This window comes from Tamandua tetradactyla, chromosome 2 (assembly GCF_023851605.1).
Source record: "Tamandua tetradactyla isolate mTamTet1 chromosome 2, mTamTet1.pri, whole genome shotgun sequence".
In the NCBI taxonomy this organism is placed as follows: Eukaryota; Metazoa; Chordata; class Mammalia; order Pilosa; family Myrmecophagidae; genus Tamandua; species Tamandua tetradactyla.
The window spans coordinates 15,926,824-15,940,793 of NC_135328.1; the positions used below are offsets into that span (position 1 = coordinate 15,926,824).

At 54.1% G+C, this 13,970-nt stretch overlaps 1 protein-coding gene across 1 annotated transcript in view; it reads right to left on the reverse strand.

Moving 5' to 3' along the window:
• Positions 1-1,534: 1,534 nt before the first annotated feature.
• ANKS6 (ankyrin repeat and sterile alpha motif domain containing 6) overlaps positions 1,535-13,970 on the reverse strand; it is a 65,360-nt gene continuing 52,924 nt past the window's right edge. Inside the window, exons 15-16 of the mRNA XM_077140187.1 lie at positions 7,780-7,876; positions 1,535-3,787 (exon numbers count right to left, since the gene is read on the reverse strand). Coding sequence (XP_076996302.1) covers positions 3,738-3,787; positions 7,780-7,876 — 147 coding nt within the window. The 3' untranslated portion in view covers positions 1,535-3,737. The remainder of the gene's footprint in view (positions 3,788-7,779; positions 7,877-13,970) is intronic.

The following is a 13,970-nucleotide window of genomic DNA, read 5'->3' on the forward strand; positions in this document are numbered from 1 at the left end:
CACCATGTGGGGGAGGCTCTCGTCACCCTGCCCCGCCCCAGGCCCCGGAAGGAAAGCCCTCGGGGGACCCGGCCCCTCGCAGAGCCTTGTCCGCTGTCCCTGGCGAGCAGAAGGTGAAATCGTTGTCCTGGGGCCCCCCGGAGGAGGCCGGCCCACAGGAACTCAGGGCGGTGGTGCGGGCTAGCTCCTTTCTCGTGGCCCTCGGCACAAGCTGGCCCCCCGAAAACGGACCCCGAGGGGGCAGTCAGCGTGCAGCCGGCCCTGCAGGGAGTGGAGTTGGGCTGGACCCCTGTGCAGGGGAAGGGGAAGGTAGGACTGAGCTGATGGAGGAGACTGGGCTGAGGCAGGATGAGGACAGAGAAGATGGGGGGTGCCGGCGAGGCCATGGGGCAGGTGTCCAGGCCGACCCTTAAGTGGCTCTCGAAACCCTCATCTGCAGACACAAGGGGAGTGTTTTTGATGGTGTCCGAAGTAGAGGCAATCGTCCTGCCTGAAGAGTGGTGAGCAAGTGAAGCGGAGAGGCTGTGGGCACCTGGGAGAGGTGAGGAGGACTGGGAGGGGTGAGAGGGCTCGGGGGCAGGGGCTCCTGGAACCCCGGGGGTAGTGCTCCCCCACCCAGACCTAAGCCTGGGGGGGGCTCCCCTCTGCTGGCTCATCGCTGGGCGCTGGGAACATTGCCTTGCAACCCTCAGTCTGTCTGAGAGCAGACAGAGACCAGTGCTAGTCAGCGCTTTCCAGAGAAACAGGTGACAGGACGGATCTGTTATTCATCATCTATGCATCTATCATCTACCTATCAATCTATCAGCTATTTATCGAGCTATCATCTATCTATCTATCTAAATTGATTTCTTTTAGGAATTGGCTAGAATGACCATAGGGATTTGAACATTCAAATTCTGCAGGGCAGGCCACAAGCTGGAAACCTCACTGAAGGTGAAACTGTATTCCCCAAGAGAAGCCATAAGTTGGAAACTCTGAAAAAGGGAAGTTGTATTCCCCAGGAGAAGCTGGCTGGCTGAAGTAGAGATGGAAATTCTTATTCTTAATTTTGAATGCTGAAATCCTCAGTTCTTGCTTTAAGATCTCCAACTGATTGAATGGGGAGATGGCAATTTCTTTTGATTGTAGATGCAATCAGCTGTAGATGCAATCAAGTGACTAATGATGTAAACCTATCGGTAGAATGCCCTCACAGTAACAATCAGCCAGTGCTTGCTTGACCAAACCGGACACCACAATGGGGCCAACGCTGGCACAGGAATAGTAAGGTGTGTGCACACAGAGGGGAAGTTCAGCAAACGGGAGGAAGACTCTAGAATGGTTACATATTTTTTGCACTGAAGGGTAAGATGGAGAAGATGAACAGGGAGGACTGGAGAAGGTAGAAGACAGGTTCTAAGCCCCCACCCTTTTTTTTTTTTTTAATTTTTATAAGTTTTTTTTTTAACATGGGCAGGCACCAGGAATCGAACCCGGGTCTCCAGCATGGCAGGCGAGAACTCGGCCTGCTGAGCCACCATGGCCTGCCTGCCCCTTTCTTTTTACAGCTGTTGCAGAGTTCCAGGGCTGAAACGGACTTGTCTTAGTTTCCCAGGGCTGCTGTGACGGAGCACCACAGAGCAGGTGGCTTAAAACAACACTTGTCTTGTGGTTCTGAGGGCCATAAATCCAGTCAAGCTGCCAGCAGGGCCCCGCTCCCTCCCAAGTCTCTAGATCCTTCCTTGACTCTTCCAGCTTCTGGGGTTTGCCCACCACCCTCGGCGTCCCCTGTGGATGGGTCACTAACTCCTGCCTCCGTCACACAGCCCTCTTCCCTGTGTCTCCAAATCTCTCTCTTTATAAGGACACCAGTCATTGGATTTAGGGCCCACCCACTTTCATTTTAATACATTTGCAAAGACCCAGTTTCCAAATACCACCACCCTCACAGGCCCCACGGGTTAGGACTTGACACGGCTTTCAGAGGGGCACCAGTCAACCTTCAGTAGACCCCAAGGGGATCCAGAACGGTTCCTCAAATGACGGGATTTCACACAATAAAACCATCACCACCCCAAAGTAGGAGGGAGGAGCCTCCACCTGAGGTCAACCCTGCCAGGCAAACCCACTGCACGCCCTCAGCTAGCCTTACACCGCCTCCACCCGGCACCTCGAGCCTGGCCCAATCCCTGCACGACGTCCGAATTCCCGTCTCCGACCTCCTTGGCAAAGACTCACCCAGCCTCCTTGTCGGCTCGACCCCTGGATGTTCCTCCTCGTGAAGAGCCAGCGCCACCCCCCACAGCCTTTCCAGCTACCTGCTCTGCCCTTGGGGCCCCCTGGACTCTGGCCTCACGCCACCTCCCTCAGGACTGGGGCCACATCGCCTTCTGCTTCCAGAATGCTCCACAGAGTTGAGCACGCTGGTCTGAAGGGAGGACAAAGCAGGTAGTCCTCAGGCTTGTTGGAAATCTTAAAAGAACCCGAGAACCTCCAAGCTATTTGCAGTGTTTCAGAAAGAACCTTTCCCCCCATCCCCAAATAAAACTGAACCACTGCACGGACTAAATAAAGGTGGCTTTGTTTCCCTGTTGGCTGGAACGTATCTCCACAGGCTGAAAGGCAGCAAGGTGTCAGGAGGAGAATTTGAACTCTGACGTGAGACCCTCGTCAAGCGTGGGACCTTGGTAAATCCAGTTCACACCACGTGTCGCGGTTATCTCTGAGTGGAGGGGGAGTTTTAAGGCTGTTTCACGGGGTGACTGTGAAGGTGAGGCAAGGTAGCTTCTGGAAGTGCCTGGCACACTGCACGCATGGCTGCCTAAAAGCTGTCACTGGGAGAAAGCTGAGCAGTGTTTTCTGCCTTCGCTCAGTAAAGTTAAAGTGAGAAGACAAATGCAACATTATTTAATACATGTGGAGTGGCAAAAATTTTTTGAAGAATCAAGTCCCCACATGGAAACAAAAACGGAGCTTCTATGGAGCCAGTGGGACCCCACTCTGAAGGGCTCAGCCAAACGGGACCTGGGGTCCTGGGTCTCACCTGAAGGCTTCGGGTGACGTCACACCTGGGGCGGGACAAGCATTCAGTGTCCAGCCATTCAGGCAGGTAGGCTGCATCCATGTTCAGGCCTGTCAGGGAGGGGCAGCAGCCTCTGCGGCCAGCGGGGAGCCTGCTAAGCCCTCAAGAGCCTCCCTGGGGAGGGGCCACCACCCACCCACCCACCCGGCGAGGAGGCTCACTCTCCATGCCAGCCCTGCAGGATTTGGGAGCACCTTTATTGGGGGGAACATTGGGTCCCCTTCTGTGAGTGACAGGAACCTCCTGGCTATTAAGATATGATGATCTAGCTCACAATGGACAGGGGCAGGCAGCCACGGGATGGGGCCACCCAATGCCCTCTGCTGACTTCACTTCTGTCCTGGGCAGTGGAAGCTTCTTGGGTAGGTGTCCCGGCTCTTCAGGAGGCTTACTGGGGACATAGGTCAGCCTAGCTGTTGGTGGCTGTCGGGCCCCAGGCCTGTCCTGCTCAGCACTGGATGTGCTGAGAGGCACACACGAGAGGGGCTCCCTGACCCCTTGATGCCCTCTGGACCAGCTCTGGCCATTGGCCAGAAGTGCTTCTCTATCCACCCTGCTGGGAATCCTGAGGTCGCCAACACTCCGAGTCGGGCGCAGCTGGAGAGGGCAGGGCTCCATCATCAGCCCTTGCCTCCTTGGGGACCAGATGCCAGCAGAGCAGCCCATTGGGCTGCTACCTCCTGCTGGAGGCAGCTTCTTCGGGCCTCATCCAACCAGCCATGGCTACACAGGGAGAGATGAGAGAAGATTTCAAACGCACAGGCAGTATCAAGAGTTCTCATGTCCATGTACCCCACCCAGCATGAGAAACGCTTTCTGACCTTCATCTGACCTCTGCACGGTGGGACTCATTATCCCCTTGGAACCAAAAGGGAAACTGAGGCTCAAGGAGATGGAGAAACAAGCCCAGTACTGCCCAACGAGAAGTAACCACCACACCAAAACCCAGAGCTGGTCTAACTTAAGGCTTGGTTCTCTTTCCAGGCAAATAGATTGCTTCTAAATGTTTCAAAGAAAAGGACTAAATTTGGAAAAGCAATATCTAACCTGCCACCAGATGACATAATCTGCAAATGTTGTATGCTGCCCGCCTTCGTACATACCATGACCCCATCTAGGATGCTCCTTCTCCTCCCCACCTGCCAGCTCGGGGCCCAGATTCAACCTTGAAGACCCAGCTCAGGTTCAAGCTCAAATGTGCTCTTCTCTCTGGGCGCATCTGGGCTGAACCTGAGCCACCAACAGTGACTGTCTCGGTGCCGCGCTTCTCCACACGCACACCTGCCTTCACAGACCCTGCACATGGCTGTGCCGTGTTTCACAGAAGGGCTTGTCTCCTCTGAGATGCCCTGGGCTCCCTGAGGGCAGAGACAACTTGTTTTCATCTCTGGACACAAAGCACAAGCAAGGGGCTGGCACAGCATAGAGCTCAGCAAATGGTGGGTGAATGGGAGAATGGAGGACAAAGCAATCCCCTTGCAGGGTTAGCCGGCCCCAACGCAATGAATGCTCTGGCACCCGAGCAAGGCAGTTGGGCAGGAGAGGGGCCACAGATGGTACTGCATCAGAGCAGTGCAGGAAAACGAGGCCCTCCACCCTTCAGAGACCCAGTCCTGGCCATCTCCAAGTCAGAATGGCTCACCCTGATGTCCCACGTTTGAGAGCTGCTATGAGGACAGGAATGGGTGGTCCCTGAGAAGACCCCCTGCCCCCACAGGGCTGCGAGGCCTCCCATTGCCACTGCCTCAGTCAAAGCAGGGCTTCACCAGCATGTGCAGGGGACTGCAGGCTCGCTAGGGCACTCTGAAGAGGTGTCTTGGGACCAGAAGCCGGCTGTGTGACCCCCAGGAAGAGGCTGAAGCACACTTGTGTTCTGGGGGTCCTGAGATGGCCCCAGCAAAGATGATCCTATAACCCGGTTTTAACCAGTGTCTGCCAAACCTGCTTCATCACAGGCCTCGCCCCACTTTCATCATCAAATTTTTCTTTGCAACAAACCCACTGGCATCCTGTGGAACCAAGGTCCCAAGGAATGCATTTTGCGAAATGCTGAAGGATGAAGGACGCTGGGCAAGGGAGGCAGGTGGTGTGCAGGGGTGGGGGGCAGCCTCCCGGAGTGGGGCTGGGACATGCGAGGGCCAGGAAGGGCCACGGGGAGGGTGATGGTGGGGCCAGGCTTCCCACCAACTAGCAAACCCTCTCCCCAGAGGGGAAGACGCGAATGTAAAGGCAGGAAAATAACAGGACTATAGCAAAAAGCAGCCATGAGGTCTCAACACCTATAAAGCCAGGGGCCAAGAATTTCAGAGACAAACAGGTCTCAGCCTTTTAAAAACCTCTGAAGTGACAATACATCAAAACAGCGAGAAGCCCAGTGCTTCCAGCTCCAGGAGTCTGCAGAAGCTCGCGGGGGTGGTGTGGGCTCAGAAACACACCAGAGCTAACCCCAAGCTTAGGCCTTCCCGCTGTGTAACTGGGAGGTGGCTTCACTCCTCGGTCTCAGTTTCCCCTTTGTGCAGAATGAGATGAAAGAGTGCCGGCCTGCAGGGAGGTGGAGGGGATGCAGCGACCACGCGGGAAAGTGGCTGGCCTCCTTTCGGAGGTGCTTAGTGAGGCTGCAACAGATGTTGGTGAGAGATGGCCACAGTGAAATCAGTTTTGTCTTCACTCAAGTGGAAAGTCAGCTTCTGAGGGTGGGGGCAAGAGGGGAGGAGGAAGGACAGAGGGTGAAGACAGCAAGGTTCTGGGTTGTGTTGTGACATCACTTCTCAAAGCCAGCATGGCGGGAGGCACAGATGAGACATAGCAGCCCCCAGGGCCAGCTCCCAGAGGCAAAGACGGGGGGCTTTGAAAGATGAGGATTCTATCGTGGCTCCTACTATAGGACCTCAAATCCAAGCCCTGTCTTGACATCTTGGAGCCTTTGAAGGGCTCCGGAGGCCTCACCCAGGGTCCCCTGCTCACACCAGATAATGCCCCCGACCCCGTCCTCACCCTGCTGAGCTCCACCTCCGTGCCAGCCTGTGCAATTATTCAAGCAAACCAATCGCATCCTGCGGCAGGCATCAAGGGTCACCCACCCCCTTGTTATCACCGTACCTGCCTCCCGCCACCCCTGTGCTCACTCTGCTCCCGAGTGTGCCCCTCGGTGGCCCTGTGCGGCGTGAGGTGTCCTCCCCTGGGGCTGTGGGTACAGGTAACTAACAGACAGATGCCCAGTTTATTAGCATCAGTCATTGTGTCTGACCGTCCCCAGAACCCCAGGACCTCCCCAAAGAGCTGGAGAGGAGGCAGACCAAGCATGGCCACTGCCCACTGGGTACATCCCAGGACCAAGTTCTTTGTGCACCTGGGCTCTGAGCTTGGATAAAGAGAGGTCAAGGAACCTGCCCCCGCCACACAGCTGGCAAGTCGCCGAACTGGATTTGAACTCTGAACCTGAGCCCAGTGCCCAAGCTACTTCTATGACTCGATGTGGCCTCTTAATGTCGGGACCATCCATTTGCAGGTCTTCTTGTCTGCCGAGATTCTTATGGTGGTGGGGGCGCGTGGTGGCTGGGGGCTGGCACCTCCAGTATGCAGCACATAACAGAAATGCAACCAGCATAAGCGGAATGAATTACCTGCTGGAAAACCCTTCAGCCTGCCACACGATTTACAGTCTGAGCCCTTCTCATATCATATCATGGCAGGAGGAGGCAGGGAGATGGACTACACAGGCTAATTGCCTTTTGAGAAAAAGTGTTAATGAGGTCTAGAAGAAATTCCAAATTCTCCACGTCTTTGCCTGGAGAACTTGACCTGAAGTCTTTCCTTAACGTGCTACACACGGGCTCCTTCTGCTCCGACCTGAGAACAGAAAGTCCTGTGGAAATGAGGGCAAGCAGCATGGAGAACCCGAGCGGACAGGAACTGAAGGCCAGAGAGGGGGCAGGCTCACCCAGGCTCGTGCTGTGGCTCTCTTCTTTTTTCCTCTCTTTTGAAGGTTGCCTTTTCACTTAAGATAAATGCACTCAGCACAAACACACTGAGCGCCTAATGGATGCAGTGGGTACTATAAGGTGCTGGGTGCTATAGGGTGCTAGAGCTGAGTGCTATATAAAGCAGGAAGGGAGACAGAGGTTGGAAGGATTATTTGGTGCAAGGGAGTCAAAAAGGGCAAGTGACAGGTGGCTTGGACATGGAGGGAGAGGTAAGAAGTTTTAAAGGAGACATGAGGCAGGGGGTGCTGAGTTTACACTGGGACAGGTGTTCCCTCCTTCCAAAGGTGAGAGCTGTTGCTGGGAGGGGCCGCCACCTGGAGAGGGATATTATTCCCAAGGAACCCCTTGCACCCAGGTGGGGTCAGATGACTCTGTGACCTGTGTTCCATCCAGGGAAAGATGGTTAAGAGGTGGCTGTGCCTTCTACCCCTTCTGCCTACCAGACGCCAAGACTCTGGCAGAGCCATGAACTAAGGGAGCTGGAAGCATGGGTCACCGGGTGGAACCGAGCCACTTGCCGAACAGGCGCAGCCATGCTGGGTGGGCACAGCGGGGGGAAATGCCTCTGCCGGGCTGCTGGTGACAGCGGCGAGTGTTACCAACTGACTCAGCAGGGAAGGGAGGAAGAGGGGTTCCCGGTGGAGCCGAGAGGAGCTGAGGGCGGCTGGAGCCCGGGTTTGTGACGGAGGTGCTGGGCCCCTCGGCAGCAACCCCGAGCGGAGGCTCACGTACGTGGGTTGTTTCCAGGGGCCCTGGTGTTGCTGGCGCTGCTCTCAAAGGAAGAGTGGAAGTTGTGAATGGTTTCCTGCAAAATCTGTCTCTCCCGGCCCTGCGGGGGAAATTGAGACACAGAAAGTCACGTTACATCTTTTACCCGTTAATTCAGTTGGTGCAGTGTTGTTCATTCTCAGGTCACACTTGAAAAACCCATGGGCATCTGGGGGAAAATAAACTACCTAAGTGAGAGGGTCCTGAGTTAAATAACACCGCATCAGATTCTCCCCAGCGCCCACCCCGAGGGGAGGGGTCCACCCCCGGCAGGACGGGAGGCTGAGCCCGACCCCAAGACTCACACGGCCCGGCTCAGGCGGCCGGGAAGGGCGTCTCCTCCCTGGTCTCACTCCCAGCATCTTTCTAGAGAATTCCATGGGAGCTGAAGTTCTCCCTGCTACGGGGGACAGCTGAACCGCTGTGCTCCCCACTCGCCCAAAAGATGCTGATTCCTGTTTGGGGGAGTCCTTTCCTACCCCGCCCTGCAGGCCCCTGAACAAACCCTGTGGAGTCTGGAAAACATCATTAGGGAGAACCAGAGGAGTGGTTCCTGAACGCTGCCCTGGGCCGGCCCTGGGCCACACTCTCACTTCCGTCACCTCGGTTTAGGCCACAGCCTCGGAGGGCTGCATGGGGCCTGGGAGGGACATCCGGGCAGCCTGGGTGGGAGCATGGAAACTTCTAGGCGGTCTCTGTCATGTCTGGTTTTCTGTCTGTCTCTGGGTTGGACCAAGGTGTCCAACATCCCCGGGCCCCTTGGCTGGCTCGGGGGACTGGGGCGGGCGGCGTCCCGTCTGGGTCAGCTGGGGCTGGAGTCGGCAAGGATGGGGTGCCGGTGGCAGGGGTGCTGGGGAAGGAGCCGGAGCGCTCCAGCCCCTCCATCAGCTCTGGGGGGTCTGAGGTGACCTTGGAGCGAAGGGGTGACCTTCTTCTCTGTGACCAAACCATTTAGCTGTTTGCAAAGGCCTGATAATAACTCCTCCCCCAAAGCACAAAGGCCTTGGGGCTGGGGGCGTGAACCTCCCTGAGTGAGGGGACCACAGCGCAGGCGCCTGAGCGCTGGGCCCCGCCACGCCTACAGGGCCCAGGGTCAGGAGCGCCCACTAAATGGGTATTTTCAAAAGCAACGAATACGTGAGGTCATGAATGGAAAGCAAACTAAGAATGAATACTCTCGGGCAGGTTGTTCTCTGCTGTGGTGGGTTGAGGTGTGTCTCCCGAAAGGAAAGGCTGAAGTTCCAACCCCATGACCCAGAAATGGGGCCTTCTGGGGAAATGGGGCCATTACAGAGGGAACTGGTAAAAATTCCGGAGCAGGGTGGTCCCTGGACATATGTCCCTTTCAGAAGGGGAAATTTAGACGCAAGGAGACGGACAGACAGGCAGACATGGCAGCGTGGAGCTGGAGCAGAGACAGACTTTGCCGCACGGAAGGAGCACCAGGGATGCCGGCAGCGCAGAGGCCAGGGGCAGGCGGGGACAGCTTCTCCCCTGTGGGGTGTGGAGGGAACCCGGCCCTGCCGCTCCCTCGACCCCAGACTTCTGGCCCCCGAGGCTGGGTGAGAAGACACATGCAGTGTTTTAGGCCACCCGGTTTGTGGCACTTCCTTACGGTGGCTCCAGAACACGAAGATATCTGATACGAGTGAGAAAGCTAGAAAATAAGTCTCTGAATGGGCCCAGACCACAGGCTTCCTTTTCTTTCACCGCACGGACTCCCCAGAGCTCACAGGGGCCCCCTGCGGACCACTGGGAGTGGAGGGGAGCTAACGAGGCCCCCCCAGGCAGCCAAGAGGACTCTCCTCCAAAGCAGTATAAAAGAAGCTGGGGAAATTCCTCCTTAAGCCTTAGGGTTGGAGGTCGGACACACCCAACTACCTGTTATCTGTGGGCACTCCAGGCATGTCCCCCCTTTCCTCTGAGTCCCTGTTCCTATAAAATGGGGGCAATGTGACCTGCCTGGGCTGCGCTGGGGTCAGCCGGTGAGGATGCATGGGCTGAAAAATAAAGCAAGGGATGACAGCCAATTTCATCTTTAAACAGCACCTTCACCTTAGTGCCCGAGAAACGAGGTCAGGGAGAGGCAGGGTTCCAGGACTCGCTGGCTGCTACCCTTCAGAGGTGGGGACCACGAAAACCCTGACTGTTCCCTGCATCCACACCTGACTCAGGGCCCAGAGCCCGCAAATTCTCACAAGGGAAAATCAAATGGTCATTTAAGGAGAGAAAAAAACAGGTCCAACGCATCAAGAATTTAAAGAAGTTAAAACAAGACACCTTTTTTGGCCGGCCCAATTAATAAAGGTTAAAAAAAAACCAAATTGGATGGTACGCAGCCCTAGCGAGGAGCAGTGAGACTGGACCTCCTGCGGCCACGCTGGATGGGGTGCTCGGGGCCCCTCTTGGAAGGCAATGTGGGAATGTGTCTCACCTACCTTAATTCAGACCTTTGATTCAGTAATTTCACTTTTCGGAGTGAATTTGAAGGAGATAATGAAAACACCTTATAGACAAAGGCGTGCACTGCAACGTCATTTATAGAATATTTGCCTAGCAACATATCCACCAAATGGGGATTTTGAAAAAAATTAATTTTAGTACATCTATGCAAATTTAGCCTAGTAAAAAGAGTTCTTAATGACACGGATCACTGTGCATATTTACTTTTAAATGAAGAAAGTAGGATATCAAAATTATACACCCAAATTTATGCCAGCCACGTCAAGGAAAACATTGGGCACAAAGCACTGCAAAGTAATATACCCAGATGGGAATGGTGGTGGCCTCGGCCAGCGGGATTATGATTTCTTAAAAACTTCCTTTCACCCCTTTGGCATTGGGTGAACTTAGCAAAATGAATATGCCCTGGTTTGATAATCACGAAAAACGAAGCAGAAAGAAGCAATGGGTCAAGGCCGACCAAAGGTGCTACTTCAAGCGATCATCTGTGGTTGACCACGACGTGCCGTGCCTGACCCTGCTGGGGTCGGAACCCATCGCCCACTGAACACGCGTTCCCCTCTTCCTCCTTGCTGCTGGGGGTGGGAACTCATCTGTACACAGGGTCTTAAGGCGAGCCAGGGTGGGGACCCATCTGTGAAGAGGGGCTTCCAATATCCTATTGTAACCGAGAAATGAGGACTTAAGGGATGGTTTTGATTACTGAATCATACTCCTTTTCACTTTCTGCAATACTGGGGTAGACAGAGGGGAATCCCTGAAAGTCCTAAACTATAATTCAGCTGCCGTGATAGCTGAAGTGATTATAAAAGCCTTTTATCTTACGCCTCTGTGACTGTAAGAGCTGTTAGTCCCTCTGCCTGGTCATTTTCTTGTAGGGAAAGGCCCTAATGCTAATGAAGTGTTTGAAGTCGACCATTACGTAGCCTCTGACTTGGACATTTATGTATCACCTCAGCTAGATTCTGCTATTGAAACATAACTTGTCTCCCATCCTTTGGCTTACACCTTTGTACTGAAGTGATAGCTCTGTCTCCCCTCCTTCCAGCTTATGTTCTTCCGTTGAAATAATGATAACACTGTCTCCTTTTCGGCTTTGAACTTGCTATTCAAGATGATCTCACCTCCCCTTGATAAAATCTTTAAAAACCTTGAACCCCCTAAACTCGGGGAGACAGATTTTGGGCCGCTAGGCATCTGCTCTCCTACTACGCATCTAGTCATAAACTCTCTTTTTGACCCCCTGGTGTCTCAGGAATTGGTTATTGAGCGCATTGGGCAAAAGAATCCACAGGCTTTGTCCGGTCGCACTATTTAGACGAGGCCAAAATGAAGGCGGATCAGCTTCAATGCGCATGCCTGGAATCCTTATAAACAAAGGACAGTGAACACGGAGTAGAAGCCGGAAGACAACAGAAAAGAAGCGCAGCAGGTAGAGACGCCAGCCAAGGAAGTCCAAGGGCTGTGGCAGGCCAACACCAGAGTGGCACGGGCTCCAGGAGAAAGCATGACCTTGCCAATGCCGTGACACTGAACTTCCAGCCTCCCAAACCGTGAGCTAACAACTACCACCCGCTTTTGGTGATTATCAAAACAGCGCATATTCGTTTTTTGTTAATTCACGTGGTGCCCCAGGGGCGGAAAGCAGTTTTTAAGAAATCACAATCCAGCTAGCGGAGGCCACCATCATTCCCATCTGGGCAGATTACTTTGCAGGGCCTTGTGCCCGATGTCTTCCTTTATGTGGCTGACACCAGGTGTGGCACCTGTCACCGTCAACGAAGACACCAGCCAACTAATAAGCAGACTCAAGCACACACACATCTCAAACACGGGGGACAGCTTCGGTGGGAGTGTCGTGCTTTATCAGCTGAGAACTCAGCGCTTTGCTGAGGTTTTTGCTGCCGAGGCAGATGCTGGGTTAATGCTCATTTAAAAATAAAAATTTAGGCTAAAATACTCCAACTTTTATTGATGATGTGAGAAATGTGTTTTATATCACAAACCTGTCGCATGCTTCTTATATACATATGTACATAACTGGGTTATTTTCTCTTCTACCCTATTTCATTCTTTTTAATACACTTAACGACAACCCAGAGTGCTGTGGACCACAGCTAGGAAAGTCCTGGAAAACGCAAGAATGATACCTTCCCCTCTCTACAGGCTCCTGAGCTGGGATCTCAAATGTGTGCACAGAGCACCCAAGCCACAACATCTACTCTTTCGGCTGAGCCAGGGCTGCAAAAGAAAAAGAGTAGGGGAGGCCAGGAAAGGCAGGGGCCCTGAGTCAGGTTAAGTCAGGTCCAGACGAGCAGACCAGGGCATCACACGGCCTCAAGAAGGGCTCCTGGGAGTCACTGCTCACCTGAGTTCTCTGTCAAAAACCAGCATGGTTGCACAGTATCCCCATCCCACACAGACTGCAGCATAAGAGAAGCATATTTCTGCAACAGTAACCTCCCCCCATCCTTTTCCCCAAGCCTGCCTTTCACCACCCCATGCAGATGCACTCGCTTTTGAATGACTGTGGCAGTACAGCATGGCATTCGGGTCAAACTCTGGGCCCCAACCCTGGTTCTGTCCTTCTTGGCTGTGTGATCTTAAGCAAGTTCCTTGATCTCTCTGTGCCTCCATCTCCTCTACCATAAACTGAACTGACCTTGGTGGGGTCTGTGAGGACTGAATGGGTATCTCTAAGTGACAAGCTTACAGCACAGGGCCCAGCTTGACTGGGTGTCACAGTCCCCTGGGCTGTGATTACCAAGAACCATAAACTGGGGGGCTTAAAACCACAGCAATTCATTGTGTCCCGGTTCTGGAGGCCGGAAGTCCACAATCAAGGCATCCATAGGGCCAGCTGCCTCTGAAACCTGCAGGGGAGGATTGGCTTCTAGAGGGGGCTGTTGGCAGTCCCGAGTGTTCCACTCAGCCCCCGCTGCCCCACGCCTTCTCCCCTGGGAGTCCCTTTTCTTCTTATAAGGACATCAGACCTATTAAGGGCTCACCCCAGGCCATGACAGTCTCCTCATAACTAATTCCACCTGCAACCACCTTTATTTCAAGATAAGGCCACATTCTGAGGGACTGGGGGCCAGCACTTCAACATATCTTTTTTGGGTGGGCACAATTAAACCCATATTATACGGTCATCACCCACAGCAAGCCTTACCTGGGGCATGGCCCCTTCTTGAAGGGTGATATTTCACTTGAGTGCTTGACCTGTGAGCCCCCCCAGGGCCCCCTGTCCCTTCTGACAGCAGAACCCTGCCCTCTACAGCTGCCTCCACCCCTCCCATCAGGACTCACTGCCCAGCCCTGAGCCTCAGTTTCCCCGTCTGTAAAGCAAGCCAGTCCAGCCATGGCAGAAGACGTGACCAACATTCGGGAACAGGCCATTTACAGAGGAGCAGGAAGAAAGAGTGAGGACTTTTTGTACACCAGCTGCTCTGCAAACATTTCAGACCTCAAGACAACCCCCTGGCACGGCCCTACAGAAGAGGGAAGGAAGCGTGGCCCAGAGAGCCCTGTGCCCTGCCCCAGGCAACACAGTGTGTGAGCTGGGATTCAAACCCATCCACCTGACTCTAAGAGCCCATGGGGAGCTCACAGGCTCTGCTTCTATGGTGTTTTGGAAGGCAAAACCCGGCCCCATAGGTTGAAATTACCTGAGAAAATAGTTTAGCTGGATC